General features: G+C 47.8%; 1 protein-coding gene across 1 annotated transcript in view; it reads right to left on the minus strand.

Moving 5' to 3' along the window:
• The window catches only part of NOL6 (nucleolar protein 6), a 207,050-nt gene that overhangs the window by 124,062 nt on the left and 64,941 nt on the right, over nucleotides 1-18,047 (minus strand). Inside the window, exons 16-20 of the mRNA XM_029581150.1 lie at nucleotides 13,358-13,498; nucleotides 11,713-11,830; nucleotides 11,096-11,250; nucleotides 3,504-3,667; nucleotides 527-679 (exon numbers count right to left, since the gene is read on the minus strand). Coding sequence (XP_029437010.1) covers nucleotides 527-679; nucleotides 3,504-3,667; nucleotides 11,096-11,250; nucleotides 11,713-11,830; nucleotides 13,358-13,498 — 731 coding nt within the window. The remainder of the gene's footprint in view (nucleotides 1-526; nucleotides 680-3,503; nucleotides 3,668-11,095; nucleotides 11,251-11,712; nucleotides 11,831-13,357; nucleotides 13,499-18,047) is intronic.

Raw genomic sequence — 18,047 nt, forward strand, 5'->3', positions numbered from 1 at the left:
CAGACCTAACACGCAATCACTGAAACTCAGCTTCATTCTATGTTAATCCTCCATGGCAAAGTCTTACTCTGCCATCCAGTTACCCTTATACAAGGATCATGGCAAAGCCTTCTGACGCATTTCCCTCAAATATAGTCCAGACCTGGAGTGCCCTCTTGTGGCAGACAGAACAGGATGTGGGTGAACCAAGAGCTGCTGTCAGTGCTGTTCTCTGACCAGCCATTAAGATGTAACTGAGTAGTACTGGACAACTTTTATCATCTATTGCTTTCTTTGGTAGTGATGGTTGGTGGTTATTCAATAATATCAGAATATTCTTTTGCTGGAGAGACTGGGGGGAGAAAGAAAATTGTATATCTGGAGAGCTGTTCTATGTTGTGAATTACACATATGTTGTACATATGGCTTAAAAATTGTTTTCAATAAAAACTTGAATTCCAAAACAAAAAAAGTGTAGCACTTGACACACACACGTGCCCCACCCCGACCCCAAGCACCACGTAATTAACAGTTTTTAAGCTCTTACCTTGGTGAGGTAAACGGGGCTGGGTGCAGGAACAGATAAGCCGCGAGCAGGTCCACACACTCTCCCGAGATGCCATCGCTCAGTAGCTGAGCGCTAATCCAGCGCTTGGCCAGGCGAGAGGTGCCGCTGAAGGCAGGGTGCTGCTGCTGTAGGCTGCCAGAGAGGAACAGGTGAGGGTGTTAGCGTAAAAGCAGAAAACCGCCCACAGTAATGCCGCTGTCTCACAGCAGCTACCCAAAGTAGGGGGTACAGGTCTACATCCCATCAGCAAGAGGAAATGGAGGACCACATCTGGCCTACTGTGCTTTCATTACAAAAAAAAGAAAAAGAAAAGAAAACTGTCGGTATATAAAAACAATAAATAAATAAAAATAAACAACAACATTGAATTCTGACATTGCATTTGGCTTCTATCGCTTCCATTGGACAACTGTTCCTGGTGCCCAATATGCGTGTGCATCGAAAATTCTCGCGTCGGGGGGGGGGGGGGGGGGGGGGGGAGTTGGTTTTTTAATTCTTTATTTTCCGTTTCATTTGAAAATATATATTAAAAAAATTTAAAAAGAAACAAAACACAAAAGAAAAAAAGTTCCGGTCAGGCCCCGCCAATTTTGCTCGGCCTCAAACCTGTGTGTCAAGGGGCAGGTGCAATTCCTCGGTCACTTCTGCCGGCCGGGTTTCTATTTCAGAATGACACCGGTTGGCTCCGAGGCCGGCACCATTTGGTTCTATTGCCAGGCAACAAAGTGGCCCCAACTTCAGGGCCTGCCAGCTAGAATCATTTTGAAAGAGACTTGGGCAGGGCAGGAGTGAATAGGGATTGCTCCTACCCCTTGGCCCATGGACAGATTAGTGGCTTGGTCCGGGGTGAAGAGGATGGGCGGGGAGAGGAATGTGGGCAAGCCAGGAGGGGCTTTTCCTAGTGCTGAATTTCAAACACAAAAATACTTTACTTTTTTCTTTCAAAACGACATGAAAGAAAAAACAACTTAGGGCTTAGTAATGAAGTACTTTCTCATATTCCTTTACAGCTTTTCCCTCCCTTCACTTTCATAGGCTGACCCTTTTGTTCTTGACTCATTTTCTAGAGAAATACGGGTAAACAAACAGGTTGCAAATGATACTTTTTATTGGACTGCCTCAATACATAGGAAAATTGTTTATTACCTGCTAATTTTCGTTCCTGGAATACCCCAGATCAGTCCAGACATATGGGTTTTTCATCCCTACCAGCAGATGGAGACAGAGAACAAGAAGTTTCACTGATAGTGCTATATAACACAGTGGCCACCTGCAGTCCTTCAGTATTGACCTGTACCCAAGCCAAGATGAGAATAAGAAATCTAACTTCATCCCCCACTAAATCGAGCGGAGGAAAGGTAGGACCCCCCAAACCTAGATCCCATACATCAATAACGGGGATTGAAACATAACTGATAAATAATTCTAGGCTTTTTTTTTTTTAACTTTATAACTATGATCCATCCAAGGAAAGAATTAGAGGAAAACAAAGAATAAAGAAATTCTGTAAACTATCCTCTAAATGAACTGGGGAAGCAAAGGTGCAACTGCCATCTGCTGGAGTCAGAGAAATACTGAAGGTTTACAGAGGGCGCACCAGTTATGAGGGACCGCCCTCTCAGTTTTTGCTCTGACTCCATCTGCTAGAAGGGGGACATAACCCACGGTCTGGACTGATCCTGGTACATACAGGGAATAAACAATTTTCCACTACTAAAAACAGATCAGAGAACGGACTTTCCAGAAAGGGTGGGGCTCTGGACTGATCTGGGGTATTCCAGGACCGAAAATTAGCAGGTAAGAACCAATTTTCCTTTCCTGTTCATACCCCAGATGCATGGGAAGTACCCAAGCTTCCCTAAACCAGGCAGGAAAGTGAAAGGCCAGTTCGTAACACACCCTCCCCAAACCGTGCCTCTTCCAGCTGGTAATGTCTGGTAAAAGTATGTGGTGATGACCAAGTCACTGCCTGACAAATTTCCTGCAGAGAAATCAATTGACACTCCACCCAGGAAGTCACTTGTGCCCTAGTAGAGCGTGCACGCAACCCCTCCAGAATCAGTCATCCTTGACAAATATACACGGATACAAATGCTTCCTTCAGCCACCTCACAATGGTCACCTTGGAAGTCGTACATCCTCTCTTTGCTCCACTAAACAGAACAAAGAGGTGATCAGATCTCCTGAACCAACTGATCACTTTGAAAAAGCACAATAAGGCCCTATGAACGTCCAACAAAGGTAGCTCTCTGGCACCCTGGAATCCAAATTCCAAGGTGAAAGACAGAGACCATTTTGGGCCCAAAAAAAAAAAAAAAAAGACGGCCCCATGAGCAACAACACTCCGTCCTCTGTGAACTGAAGAAAGAGATCCTGACACGACAGGACCTGTGGTTCCACTAACCTCCTGGCCGAGCAAATCACTACCAAAAAGACAACCTTCAGAGTAAGACTTTTCAGTGACATCTGTCACCACAGCTCAAACGAAAAAACAAGAGGTTCCCATAGCACCAAATTAAGGCTCCAAAAGGAACACATTTTTCTTACAGGACGACGTAAATATTTTACATCTCGAAGAAAATGAAAGACATCCGGATGCAATGCTAAAGACAGGCCATGCACTTTCCCTTGAAAACAACTTAAGGCTGCCAACCCTTCCTGTCTGTCTCTCTCTCTCTCTTTTTTTTTTTTTAAAGTTTTCTCTTCCAGACTGCAAGTTTTACATCATCTACTATCTGTTAGCTACAGAGAAATACTGAGGGACTGCAGGTGGCACACTAGATTATGGAGCAGTGTCAGTAAAACGTTCTCTGTCTCCACCTGCTGGCAGGAATGCAAAACCCATGAGTCTGGACTGATCAGAGTACGTACAGGAAAGACATTTTGCAGGTGGTAGAGAGGCAGAACAGTCCCTTTGAGGTGCCTACTGCTGGACTCCAGCCTACGCCCTCCTTACCCGTGAAGTGTGCTGCTCAGGTAGGGCAAGTGCAGGGTCTCCATCTCCAGCTGCCGAGACTCCTCCGTGTCCTGGTGCTTCATCATCCCTTCCGGAGTGATGAACTCCTTAATGAACAGAGGCTCTCGGTGGTAAGCCACCTGAACGCGGAAGATGTAGCCATCCTTAGGAAGCAAACAAAAAAAAAAAAAAGCAATGACCACAGGAAAGAGACACCTCACTGAAACGAGATCAGCAGCCACACAGAGCGTGTTGCTATGCCTGACATCACGATACGACTAAAGGGATGGAAGGCTGGGCATGCTGTACAGATGCTGCAACAGGAAACATGGGATAGATGAAAACCAGAAGGCCCAACCAATCTGCCCAGTTTCATTCTTGGTGAGGGGCCAAGGACCCCAATTAATCCTTGGCTCTCCCCTCACTTCTTCACAGCCAGGGATCTTTCCTTTGTGCTTATCCTGTGCTTTACTCCTTGCTTACCCAATGCAGAGGCTCCTTCTGTGCCTGCCAACATCCCTCTTGATATACCTCTGCTAATTCAGGCTCTGAGGTTTTTCTCGAAAGGTAAAATGTGTCAGTACTAGAGTAGAAGGAGGAGTCAAGAAACCCTAAGAAAAGTGCCACAGATCAGTGAAAGAGGGCGGGGGGGGGGGGGGGGGGGGGGGGAGGGAAATCGCTGTTTGCGAAGATTCCAACTTCCTCCTCTTTATTGCCCCTGAAACATAGGACGGGTCCCAATTGATGCTCAGGATCACGGAGATCAGGATGAAAGTTGAGGGGGTAGGGGGTGGAGGGAAAGGGTTCACTGGCCATTCTCATTGTACCAATTTAATTCAGGAAGAACTAAAGCTTTTCCCTAAATGAGACTGTCCCATCAGGCAAGCTAGAATGGGGTTAGAGGAGGACTGTTCCACCTTTCCCTACCTTGGAGAAGCCTCCACTGCCAGTACCCAAGTCCCCAGCACTAATAGGATGCTGCCTCAACTCCTCTCTCCTAGCAATGACATTTCCAACCTAGCTCGTCAAAATCCAGGAACGAAAAATAGCAGGTAAGGGCCATGAGTGAGCTAGTAAGGGAAATTCAAGTTATTGTGGAAGAGATGATTTTCAGGCTGCGGACCTCTTTTCTGCTTTGATTCCAGGTTTTTGAATTTCATTCCTTTGATTGTTGCATTTTTATATTGTTATACTGATAATGATTTATTGAATTGGATTTTATATTTGTTATGTATATTAAATGTGATTCAACTGTTAGTTTTTGGGGGTGTTTTTTTCCCCCTTTTATCAGAAAGGCAAGATATAAAACCAAATGTAATATAATCAGCTCTCTTACTGCAATAAAGGGCTGACTATCTACCCACAGAAATAGGAAAATTGTTTCTTAACTGCTAATTTTCATTCCTGTAATACCACAAATCAGTCCAAACTCATGGGTTTTGCCTCCCTGCCAGCAGATGGAGACAGAGAAAAAAGTTTCACTGAAGCTGTATATAACCCTAGTGTGCCACCTGCAGTCTCTCAGTATTGACCTGTACCCAAGCCAAGATGATTAAACAGAAATCTTAACTAAGATTCCAAAACCCCCTCAATGAGCAGAGGAAAGGTGAAGCCTCAAAGGTGGAAATCCCTTACAACAGTAATAAAGGAGAACATCACTGAATCCCTCAACAACTCTGCAATATACATTAAATATCAGTACGAGCGGATTCCTCCAACGGGTGGGACTCTGGATTGATCTGAGATATTACAAGAACGAAAATTAGCAGGTAAGAACCAATTTTCCTTTCCTGTTCATACCCATATCAGTCCAGACTCCTGGGATGCACCCAAACTTTCCTATACAGGGTGGGACCTAGATAGTCACACTTGTAGAACACTCACAAAAGCCCATGGAATCCGGAGCCTGGACATCCAAAAACAATAATGTCTGGCAAAAGTGTGCAACGATTTCCAAGGAGCCACCTAACAAATCTCTTTCAGGGATACCTGTTGGCACTCAGCCCAGGAGGTCGCCTGAGTGCAAGTCACGTGAGCCCTCAAACCTTCTGGTTTGAGGTGACCCTTTCAAAATGTAAGCCAAGGCAATTGATTCTTTTACCAAACGGGCAATTGCAGCTTTAGATGCCTTACATCCTTTCTTCAGACTATTCCAAAGAACAAAAAGGTGATCTGACAAACAGAATCTATTAGTTACCAAAATGCCCGCCGTACAACCAGCATCCTTTGTGTGAGGCGTGGAGGAATCCAAATCTGGAAAGGCTGGAAGCTCCACCCTTTGATTAACATGGAATGCAGAAACAACCTTTAGGAGAAACGAGACCCCAGAGTCCGAAATCTGTAGAAAAGGATCTCTACACGACAACGCCTGAAGGTCAGAAATCCTCGTGGCTGAACAAACTGCCACCAAAAAAACCACCTTCAGGGTTAAATCCTTTATAGTCGGACTGTGAAGTGACTCAGAGGTTCACACATGCCTCTCAGAACCAAAATTAAGATTCCAAGACAGGCATATCCACCGCACTGAAGGATGCAAATGTTTCGCCCCTCGAAGAAAGCAAATTACTTCCTGGTGCCTGCCAGGGGCATACCCTGCACTTTACCCTGAAGACAGCCCAAAGCTGCCACCTGCATTCGAAGGGAGTTAAAGGCTTGTCCTTTCACCAATCCCATAGAAAGGTCTAAAATATGTGAAACCGAAACACGAGTCGGCCTTACTGCCTGCCCAGTACACCAGGACTCGAAAACACGCCAAATCCTCACGTAGGCTAAGCATGTGGATTGTCTTCAAGCCTGTAGTAAAGGTGGAGATAATTTCCCCAGAATAACCCTTCCTTCACATTCCTCTCAAAAGCCAGGCCGTGAGACAGAAGTAAGCCACCTAATCCGAAAATATCAGGCCCACAATGGGGATTGTACCGAGAGGCGGCAATGGTACCCATCGAGGCATTGATGGCACCCCAGGCACCGGCTGCATGGGGAGAACACCAAGAAGAATATAGAGGCTCTCCAGCAGTGGCACCAACATGGAGGGCGCAGGCTCCAACACCAGTGGAGATACCAGCGGCTCGATGCCCTGCAGGACTCGAACCACCAAGTGCACCTTGCTTTCCAGCTCCTCCTCGAAGGCCGGGCTGAGGAGGCAGTGGTGTAGACAGATCTCCCTTGGAGCCCCGAGGAAGATTGGTGCCCAGCACCGGAATAGATAGGGAACGCCCCGGATCCCCGGCATCGTTGGAGGGTGGTACCTCCTCGCTACAGGGTCGCTTTGGGGGCATCACAACAGAAGCCTGGCACAGTGCGAGGATGGAGACTGGCAGCGAAGTTTCCTAGGTTTCCCATGGTGTTCGGCCCAGTCTTTCACCGGAGCTGAAGAGGAAGGAGACGATCCAGAAATCCTCAAGCGAGAGGAGACAGATGAAGGCCGATTTTCAGTTTTCCCTTCCACCAGAGGCCCTGATGGAGGGGTGAACACCAAGGGATCAGTGTCCATCGGTTCCCCACAGCCCTTCGGAATCGATGCTTCTGACTCCGGAGTTGAGGGTTCAGACGTCTTCGATCCAAACAGCTTCTCCATCTTGGCCAGGTGGGCACGCTGGCCCTTGGAGGTCATCTCGTCACAGAAATTACACCCCCCAAACATCATGCAATGCCCCCAGGCATAGGATACACACCTCGTGTGGCTCCGTAAGGAACATAGTCCAAGGGCACTGGGGGCACAGACGAAAACCTGAAGACACCATGAAGAAAAAACAGCCGGCAAGCAGTCGATGACTGGTGGAGCCCAAAGGGCTCCGCAACCGAGAACAGACTGCACCGAATGAAAACTTACTGCCTCGAGACTTAAACTAAAGCCGGGAAAAAGTTGAAGAGGGACCTGGTGCAGGGAGTCGAAGAAAATGACCATGGAAGTAGTTTTCCAAAAGAAAAAAAGGAAAATTGGTTCTTTCCTGCTAATTTTCGTTCCTGTAGTACCAAGGATCAGTCCAGAACGCTGGGTTGTGTCTCCCTTCCAGTAGATGGAGTCAGAGAAAAAAGCTGAAAGGCACCCCCTCTTACACTGGTGTGCCACCTGCGATCCTTCAGTATAATCCATACCATAGCAGAATGAAACATATCATAACCTCAACATAAGAACCAATGGCTATATCAAACCACCTAATGAAAAAACTGCATAACTTCTGGAACTTATGTACATGGAGGGAGTACTTCCATATGCAACGTGAATCCTGTCCACTTGAGAATTTTCAGCAGAATGAAAACGACACTGAACGGACTCTCCACATTCCATGGGCAGGCATCTGGACTGATCCTTGGTACTACAGGAACGAAAATTAGCAGGTTAGAACCAATTTTCCTTTCCCTGTACATACCAGAATCAATCCAGACTGCTGGGATGTACCCAAGCTGCCATAAATGGGGTGGGACCTGGAGAGTCCCGCTCAAAGAACACTACTGCCAAAACAGTCGCCATCTGGAGCACGGACATCCAAACAGTAATGCTTAGCAAAAGTGTGTAAAGATTTCCAAGTAGCCACTCTGCAAATTTCCTGCAGCGAAACAAACTGACTCTCTGCCCAAGACGCCGCCTGAGAACGGATTGAACGCGCTTTTAAACCATCCAGTACTGCGCGCCCAAGACATATATGTCGAAGTTATGGCTTCTTTCAACCATCGGGCAATAGTGGCTTTAGTTACCTTATGTCCTTTCTTAGGACCACTCCAAAAGATAAACAGATAATCAGACAAATGAAAAGCATTAGTGACCTCCATATAGCGAAGCAGAATCCGCCGCACATCTAATCTTCGCAAGTCGTGAGCCTGAGGCGAATTCCGATCCAAATCCGTGAAGGGAGGCAAATCCACGGTCTGATTCAAATCAAACTCCAACAAGATCTTCGGTAGAAAGGAGGACACCATCCTAAGGAACACCCCTGAATCCGAAATCCTGAGAAAAAGCTCCCTACAGGACAATGCTTGAAGGTCAGAGATGCGCCGTGCCGAAGTGATAGCCACCAGGAAAATCGCCTTAAGTGTCAAGTCTTTCAAGGTGGCCTGTTTCAAAGGCTCAAATGGAAGACCACACAAGCCACGGAGAACCTGATTTAAACTCCAAGAAGGACACACTGGACGAGCCGGAGGGTTCAAATGTTTAGCACCTCTCAGGAAACGGGTTACATCCGGATGAGACGCCAAGGATGTCCCATCAATCTTTCCCCGCAAACATCCCAGGGCCGCCATTGGTAGAAACAAACACCCTTAGATCTTATAATTTCTAGTTTGCTTTGTTTTCTTTTTAAAGGATCAGGACCGCAGGGTCTGTCCCCCTCATCTGCTGGAGTCAGAGAAATACTGAAGGATCGCAGGTGGCACACCAGTGTAAGAGGGGGGTGCCTTTCAGCTTTTTTTCTCTGACTCCATCTACTGGAAGGGAGACACAACCCAGCGGTCTGGACTGATCCTGATACGTACAGGGAACACAAGTTCCACAACCGCAAGTTGACAGCTCCATGGAAAAGAATAGACTGAAGAGGGACCCTGCGTGGTCGCGTGGATAGTGGCACATGTTTTCCATGCTAGTTTCCATCCGATGATGTCATCCATATGTGAGAACTACCATCCTGCTTGTCCTAGGAGAATGGTGGTCTTCCTGGTCACTGCTGACACCAAAGCATCCACCTTTGGCAGCATCAAAAGCTTGTGTGTCTCTTCGAGCAAAAGATATAATTTCGCCATAGCTCTACCAATCTTCAGAGGCCAGTCTCAGAAGTGTCCCACTCCCTGAACACCAATGTCCTCACTGACTTGTGGAAAGGAAAAGCCTTTGCTGGACTCCTTAAACTGACCATTACGGGGTCCACTCCTTCCTGGTTGGACGCTTCCTGTGGAATCTTGATACTCAGCTTCTGAAGAATATGCGGAATCAAGGGCCACAGTTCTTCTTTACAGAAAAGACATACCACCTTAGGATTGTCCCCTTCAGCCACTGGCCCCTCCTGTGGCCCATCGTCCGAACAAGTCCAGAGCAGACTTTGCCCCAGGAGAGTTATCCGGTGAAGCCTCTGAAACTTCAGAATCATCAGAGTCCTCACTGGAAATATCCAGGTGAGTCGACATTCCCAGAATCCTCCGGACTCTAGCTGATCTTAGGCCTTTTAAAATTGGACGAGAATCACCCTTAGAGCGATCCTGGGAATGCGACCTTATTTGCTTTCCTGGGGAAATAAGCCTCGTGAAAAAAAGAAAATTGAAATCTGAAGAAAAGGCAGAGAAATTATCCAAATCCTCCCCCTGCCGGTCCTCCTCAGATTCAGAGCTGGCTGCCTATCCCTGGAGACCTGCACAGCTGGTCATAAAGGAGGTGGGGAATTTCCTGTTTCTGCAGCAAGTTCTGCTGCCACTTTTCCCAAAATGGCCACCATTCCCGCGCTAAAACGGGGAAACCATCCACAGCAAGCCCCGATGCCCTCGGAGCTGCTTGTATGCAGCCGCAGCAGTGCCTACCCCTCCAGAGACGCATTGGGAACACAAGCCGGCTCTGGAGAGATGCACGTGCAACTCTCCAAATGATTTGCAGCAATTTGTCATGCACCATAACTCCCCTCAGGCAGGAGTCACATGTAGGCCCGACAGGCTGAGAGCCGCATGTCACAGGGAGCCGCATGGCGCACTTACCACCTGCTCCCCCAGAGCCCCGATCAGCACCAGCAAAGATGCAACCACCCACACAGGATGACAGCTGACCTCCCACTCAGGAACTAAATGCTTCTTGATTTTCTTTGCTGTTGTTTAAACTTTAATGGTTGCAAGCAGAGAAGAGAATCTTCAAGTACTTCCCCTCAAACACCAGCCATCCAGCAGACTTGATGCAGAATTCAACGGGTTCTCCTGGAGGAGAGGGAATTGGACCACCAGCTATCAGCCCCACAGAAGTGCAGAGCGATCCAACAAATGGTCACCAACCCTCCGCTAATGCACCTCAGACCAGGGAGAATGGCCCAACCAGGACTTAACTTCCTGGGAGGAATCCTAAACACTATTTTCCTATTTATTTATTTTTTTAATATACACCAGACAGCAGGTTTTACACCCTACAATCTGCTGAAGTCAGAGAAATACTGAGAGACTGAAGGTGGCCACTAGATTATATGCAGCATCAGTGAAATTTTTTTCTCTATCGCCATCTGCTGGCAGGGAGGTAAAACCCAGGAGTCTGGACTGATCTGGGTATGAACAGGAACTGAACTTTAGCAGAAGGGGGCAAGAGGCGAGGCGAGGCTGCGGTGCGTGCCCTGGGCCAGTCACAAAGAGCTGGGATGAAAAAGTTCAAAACCTGGTCTCTGGATTCAGAACAGTAACCTCGCCGACAGGATAAATGTTTTCTTAAATGGCTGGTAAGCACCAATGATGCTAACACAGTATGTTTTCACCCCTTCTGAGATTTGTGCACATTTCCTGAGAATCTGGGTAGAGAAACTTATTACACACAGTGCACTGTGCCAAATTTTGCATGGTTAAACAAAAGACCCCCTTCCCCCCCTCCCCTAAAAGTTCCTCCAATGATAGCTCTGGAGCGAGATCCTTCCCAGCACCTTGAACACATCCACGTGGGCTGCGGTGGGCCTGCAGACCAGTCCATGCTGCTCCTTCAAAAGCTCGGCCAGTCGGACGTGGAATGCTGCCTTGACCCGCTTGATGGCTTCCTTGTCCTGTGGCCACTGTCCACTGCCCTCCATGTGGCATATCACTGAGGAGGGAAGAAGCACAGATTAGACCACAAAGTGACAGCGAGAAATCACTTCAGCCTCACGTGAGACACAGCGAGCCACGGAGAGGTGAGGGCTGGAAGCTCAATGGCACTCATCCAGGTGCTGAGCTGCGCTACACCATAGCCGATAACACAAAACGATGATACTAACGGCCAGAGAAAATGTAGTGTTTAACAATAAAGCACAGATACAGGCAAGACAACAGATAAGCACCACAGGGTCTCTTTCCCCTCCCAACCTCTAGCTCTGTCTGCATTTCGCTGCTAATCCCCCCTATATTGCTCTCAGCTGTTACTGTGAGGTGGTGAGGCTGTTCCACGCACCCACCACCTTTTCTGTAAACAAATATTGTTTTGTGCAACTCCCAAATTCCAGCCACCTTCAGCCTCCACCTAGGACTCTTGGTTCTAGACGAACGAGCAGAGCCATCCCCCCATTACCTTTCAGCGGTGCCACGTAGGCAGGGCAGGGCTTGTTCGCTAGTGGCAGCAGACACTTCTTGTCTTTCACCTTCTCGTGGAAGGAATAGTCCGGCTTCACAGGGAGCGGTGGGAACACCTAGGTGCAGGGAGGGTACCATTACTTTAACACACACACACAGACCACGTCAGACAAGAACCCAGATTACAGGCTCACAACGGTACAAAGCTTTTCCCCCCCCCCAGACACATGTAAGCCATTTTTTTTTATAAATCAGCTTGGCGGTTACCAGTGCTGCACTGCAAACAGGAGCCTGACATTTATCCACAAGGCAGGCAGCGGGCACGCAGAGAGGCGGCACGAGCTTCCCCGTGCTACATCCACCGTGCTCTGAAAGCATCATCTCTCAGAATGGAGGAGATTTAACGCGCTATCTGGCATGCGACGGGTTATGCTACAGGCTGCCAGCAGGTTTAAATCGGGTTTGTTTATGATTTTAAAAAAGTGTAGGGAATTTAGCGCTCATAAAAAGGTGCTGGAATAAAATCACCGAAAACCAAAGCGCTCCATTTATTCACAGAACAGGTAAAGGGCAAGCAGCAGCAGCGCAAATATCTCCACACATAATGCCAGGCCGCCGATGCACTTCAGCCCTGGCTCTGGAGGGAGCCTCTTTAGGGGGCGGGAGAAGAATTTAGTCTCCTGGCTCATTCAGGTCCATAGTGACACAGTAATTCCTGTTTGGTCACCTAAGAGAAAAGTTGTGTATCAGCCAAGTTTTCAATGGACATTAGTCCACAATACTTGGGAAAAAAAAATGTACATATATTTAACAATTTACCACTAATTGGTATCAGTCTGGATAATGTCAGAAGGCAGGGCATTGATTGTACAGGCATGGAAACCAAAGTGGTAAGGGGGAACTCAATGCCGCTGCCGGTGCCATAAACAAACGGAAGAACTCAGTTTCCAGAGCTGTGAATCAAGCATCGTTCTCACAAGCACTAAATTCACCACAAAATTTTTCTTGAATTATGCTCCTTTTTTTTTTACGAAGGGAAACCAGTGGGGTGACAAAGCATGAATCTGAATATCGCTCACGTTGTTCAGCCTCTCAGACAATGATGCAGCTCAACAGTGTCAGATCTGGCAGACGAATGCGGTTATTGCTTCAATCTGCATGCAGGCATTGCTGCACCTCAACTGGGCACAAATCCCTCTGCCTTCTCCTTACTAGCTACGGTTTGCATTAAGGAGAAAGGCCCCCAAGATGGAGGTTAACGGAGACTCTCGGCTGTCACCTCTCATCTTCTACAGTCTCCTGGATTCTCCTCCCCTTTTCACTGTGATCAGTAATTAGGGCTGGGTATAAGAAACCAGGCTGCTCATTCTCCATAAACATATGGGATTTTTTTTTTTTTTTTTTTTTTTTTTTTAATATCTCCTTCTCTCAAACCTCCTCCATCAATAGCCGTACATGCTGACCCCTGGAACCCAGAAGCTCCTGGGAATATCTGGGGGCAACAATGACCGAAGCCCCTAAGCTCCAAAAAAAAGGCCCAGGCCCTGCATGAAAAGATTTTTCAGTTGCCCGCACTAGGGAACGGACCAGTGGCAGGACTCGAGGGATCAACTCAGTGGCTAATCTGCATAAATTGGACTCACGTCAGTGTAGCGCAGCGCCGGGTGCGTGCCCTGGACCGAGGTCACGGTCAGGGGTAGCCCCTCCAGGTTCCAAAGCTTCCGGCTCAGGTCATCATAGGAATTCACTACGCCGAGCATCTGCTCTTCCCCTGTTCCTGACGGCTGCAGAAGACCCAGAAGGGAGAAGAATATTTACTTGCAACCTGCTTCGTATCTGCACATATCCATACTCAGTGCCTTGGTATTTTATATAATCCACCTTAGGCCTACCTATAGGAAAAAATCAGAATATCACAAGCTTATATATAAAAGGCCACCTTTCCCCACCCCCATCTTCCTTCTCTCCCCAGTATCCCCTCCCTCCATTCTCATCCTCAGCTACTTCTCTTATCATTTGGGTAGCAGTGCAACAACTATGGTTGTCCTTCCACTTGAAAACTGTCAAGCAACTCAAAAGCCAGAAATGTGCAGCCAGGTCATCCATTCTCAGAGGCGGCTGCATGAGATCCTGAAGTGCTGTAGCGGTGACGCTATGCCGGCTAATCTCTAGGACTGCTCCTGAGAGAAAAGGCGCAACTGGGATCTCCTATTAGACACAGTGCAACCACAAAAGTACGGAGCTAAGCATCGCAGACCACACATGATCGCTGGGATCCTGCCCGAATGGGAAGTGCAAAAGAAACCAGAGCTGCTGCTTAGAGACACCCAATCCCCAGGCTTTAAAGCTCCCCATCACCAAACTCCAGAATCTAAAAAATAAAAAACCCTCATAGTTCTCCATTAGAAGTACAAGAGAAAGGCAGGAGAGGGATCTATAAATTAAAAGTCCTACTACCGGATCAGCCCTGCGGCTTAGGTCACGGAGCTGCGCGCCACGGCACGGGAGAATCCTGTCTGATGGGGGCTGGAGGTGGTCAGGCACTCCGTGGAGATGAGTGCACGCCATCTCGAGGAGAGATGACTGCCACGACTGTGGCCGACCTCTGCTAGCCAGCCAAAGCAGCTGCAAAGGCACCTGTCGCCCAGGCATTTTATTTGGGAGATGATTTAAAAAAAAAAAAAAAAAGGTGAGGGGAGAATTACAGAGAAGACCAAACCCCATAAGTCATTGGATAAAACAGACAGACCTTTCATCTGTTTTATGACTTCCAGGCTGGATTTATACCATAAAGACAAAAAAGTAAAGAGAGAACCAAGTCACCCTGCCAAATTGTAGAACTAGCTAAGAGGAAAGCAGAGAAAGAAGATATCAGCAGATGGACCACTTGGGCCCACACTAATCTTGCCCATTTGTGCCTGCCTACTCTGCTGTCAATATCCTTATCCTAACCTGTGCTCCTCTCACCTTCCATCATCAAAATCCCTTTGAGGTTGCTCCATGCATTCTTGCATTCTGACATGTTGCTTCTTTACCACACTCCGCCCGTCCTGGAAATCTGCTCCAGGCTCCTAACGCCCCCTCTCTGTGAAAACGAATTTCTCATATTCCCTATGAGCCCCCTCCCTTCAAAGGTTGTTAGGGGGTAACGAGGATGCCAAGCCAAGAGGGAATCTTGCATTGTATGAGGGTTTACGTGAGCTAAAAGCAGACGACGTCTTCATTTAGATAGTCCTTTGTGCTGGGGAAAATGTGGACACAGAGCCTCACATCTGCACATGGGCAGGTTAGATGCTTTTAGGGACATTTTTCGGATGACAGGATTTGAGTTTGCCGCTCCTCCTACACTAGCTTTCCTTGGGCACTGGGACTGTACACCAGCACCAGCAAGATGAGAAAACTTGTAAATCAAATGTTACTGGCAGCAAGGGTCACTACTGTCCAATACTGGAAGCAGACATCTCCTCTGGAAACTAGTCGAACTGGAAGCCTGGTGTACACTCCTAAAGGTATATATAAGACATACGAGTCCATTTGGGGCACATTTTCTTCCCATTACACAGCTACCTGAAGGAGATACTCATCTTTTTCATACAAGCCTTCATCACTACGTATTCATATTTGCTCTTACCGATACCTGTATTTGCACTGCCTCGGAATTCATAATTTTTTTTCTCAGTCTCAGAAATGGAGAAATTACTTACCTGATAATTTTGTTTTCCTTAGTTTAGACAGATGGACTCAGGACCAATGGTTTTATGCTACGTTGCCAGCAGATGGCAATGGGAGTCAGGCTTCAGAGCTGATGTCACCTTAGATACACCCCTGCAGTGACCTCAGCCCTTCAGTATTCTCTTCAAAAGTATTCTCTTCAGTATTCTCTTCAAAAAACCTGATTAAAAACTGATAACCGTAACTGTAGTCAAACAATCACTGAACCCCAATGAGATTATAGATGCCCTGATCTAGGGATTGGATGATGGCTTACCCGTAATCTCTTGGAATCAATATCCACTCCACGGGCGAATCCTTGGCACCATTCTTGGGTAGCCATGGGCGGGATGCTGAGTCCATCTGTCTACATTAAAAACACTAAATTATCTGGTAAGTAATTTCTCTATTTCCAAGCATATAGCCAGATGGACTCAGGACCAATGGGACTCAGGACCAATGGGACGTACAAAAGCTTCTCCCGGGCCTGAATGTCCAGGCGATAGAACCTGAAGAAGGTGTGCAAGGAGGACCATTCGCCGCTCGGCAGATGTCTATGGGAGACAGCAGTCTAGTTTCCACCCATGAGACTTCCTGAGCCTTAGTGGAATGAGCTTTAATCTGAAGGGGTAATGACTTTCCTGCGACCACCTCCTTAATCTGGCTGGTTCGCCCTGCTTCCTTACACCGTGACAGACAAACAGGCAGTTCATCTTTCGGATCGGTTCTGAAACTTCCAGATACCGCACCAAAAGCCTACTGACATTCAAATGGCAGAGGCGGTATTCTTCCGCGTCCATGTGCTTATCTAGGGATGGCAAAGAAATGGACTGATTCAAATGAAACTCCGAGACTACCTTGGGCAAGAAGAATGGAACAGTAAGAAGCTGTAATGCTCCTAGAGTTATCCGGAGGAACGGTTCCCGACATGACAATGCCTGGAGTTCAGAGATGCGACGTGCTGAGCACATTGTCACCAGGAACACCGTTTTCAGGGTTAATAAATACAAGGAAAAAGGCTGTGCAGCAGCCAGAAGGAGGGCCCTGCCAATCTCCAATACCAGATTAAGATTCCACAAGGAAACCGGCCACCGTAGGGGTGGCTGGAGGTGCTTCACCCCTTTCAGAAAAACGGGCTATGTCCAGATGAGCAGATAGGTGGCTTCCGTTTGCCTCGCCTGTGAAACAGGAGAGAGCCACTACCTGGACCTTCAAGGAGTTAACGGTCAAAATTTTATTGAAGCCATCCAGCAAAAATTTTAGAATTAGTGGGATTTTGACCATCCGAGGGGAAACACCATGTTCCTCACACCAGGCCTCAAATACTTTCCAGACCCACGCATACTCTAGGGACGCAAAGAACTATGTGCAGAGTAAGGTGCAATTACTGCTGCCAAATATCCTCACTTCATCAGGCGAGCCCTCTCAAGGGCCAGCCCGTAAGACAGAATCAAGTCGGATCCTCATGAAGGACTGGTCCCTGTTGGAGCAATTCCCTGTGCGGTGGGTTCTCCACCAGGAGTCTCTGCATGTCCACATACCACAGACGCCTGGGCCAATCTGGAGCTACTAATAGGACTAATCCCCTGTGGTGCTGGATTCTGCAAATGACCCTTCCCAGGAGGGACCATGGAGGGAAGGCATATAGCAGCTCCTTTTCCGGCCAAGTCTGAATGACAGCATCGATGCCCAGGGTCAACTGATCTCTTTTGCAACTGAAGAATTGGGGAACCTTCCCATTGTGAGATGCGGCCAACAAATCGATGGACGGGAGAACCCAGCGATCTACTACCAGCTGAAAAGGCTTTGGCCAACAACAACCACTCTCCTGGATCCAGACTCTCCCTGTTTAGAAAGTCTGCTCTGACGTTGTCTTTTCCTGTGATTTGGGAGGCTGAGATCATCTGTAGATGTATTTCCATCCATTCCATAAGGAGATCTATCTCCTGTGACACTTTCTGGCTTTTGGTTCCACCCTTGCAGTTGAAGGCGGCTACCATTGTTGCGTTGTCCGACATTATGCGGACTGCTTGACCCTGGAGAATGTGGCTGAATTGTAGACATGCCAATCTGACTGCCCGGGCTTCCAGGCGGTTTATGTTCCAGAGGGCCTCTTATTTGGTCCAACACCCCTGGGCCATCAGTGTTACACTGGTTCGTGGAACCAGGGTCGGTGACCGCTTACCTTGAGTAGATGAGGTACTTGGAACTGGAAACTTGCAGCATGTCGTCAGGGAGGATACTCCAGGTTATCCAGGTAAACCAGTAGCGGTGACCGGAACCCAGAAGAGTAGTCCAGCGGTAGGCCGCAAACAGGGTAATCCAGAGACAGTCCAGGTCAGGGCAGGCAGCGAACAGCAGGAACCCAAGCAGCTATCCAGAGGCAGGCAGCAAGCAGGGTAATCCAGAGACAGTCCGAGTCAGGGCAGGCAGCAAGCAACAAGAACCAAAGTAACTATCCAGAGGCAGGCGGCAAACAGGGTAATCCAGAGGCAGTCCAGGTCAGGGCAGGCAGCGAACAGGGTAATCCAGAAGGCAGTCCAGGTCAAGCAGGCAGCAAGCGGCAGGAAAAAAACAACAGAGAAACTCCTCAACGTACTTGTGGCCGAAGCAAGGAGAAAG

Source organism: Rhinatrema bivittatum, chromosome 1 (assembly GCF_901001135.1).
Source record: "Rhinatrema bivittatum chromosome 1, aRhiBiv1.1, whole genome shotgun sequence".
Taxonomy (NCBI): Eukaryota; Metazoa; Chordata; class Amphibia; order Gymnophiona; family Rhinatrematidae; genus Rhinatrema; species Rhinatrema bivittatum.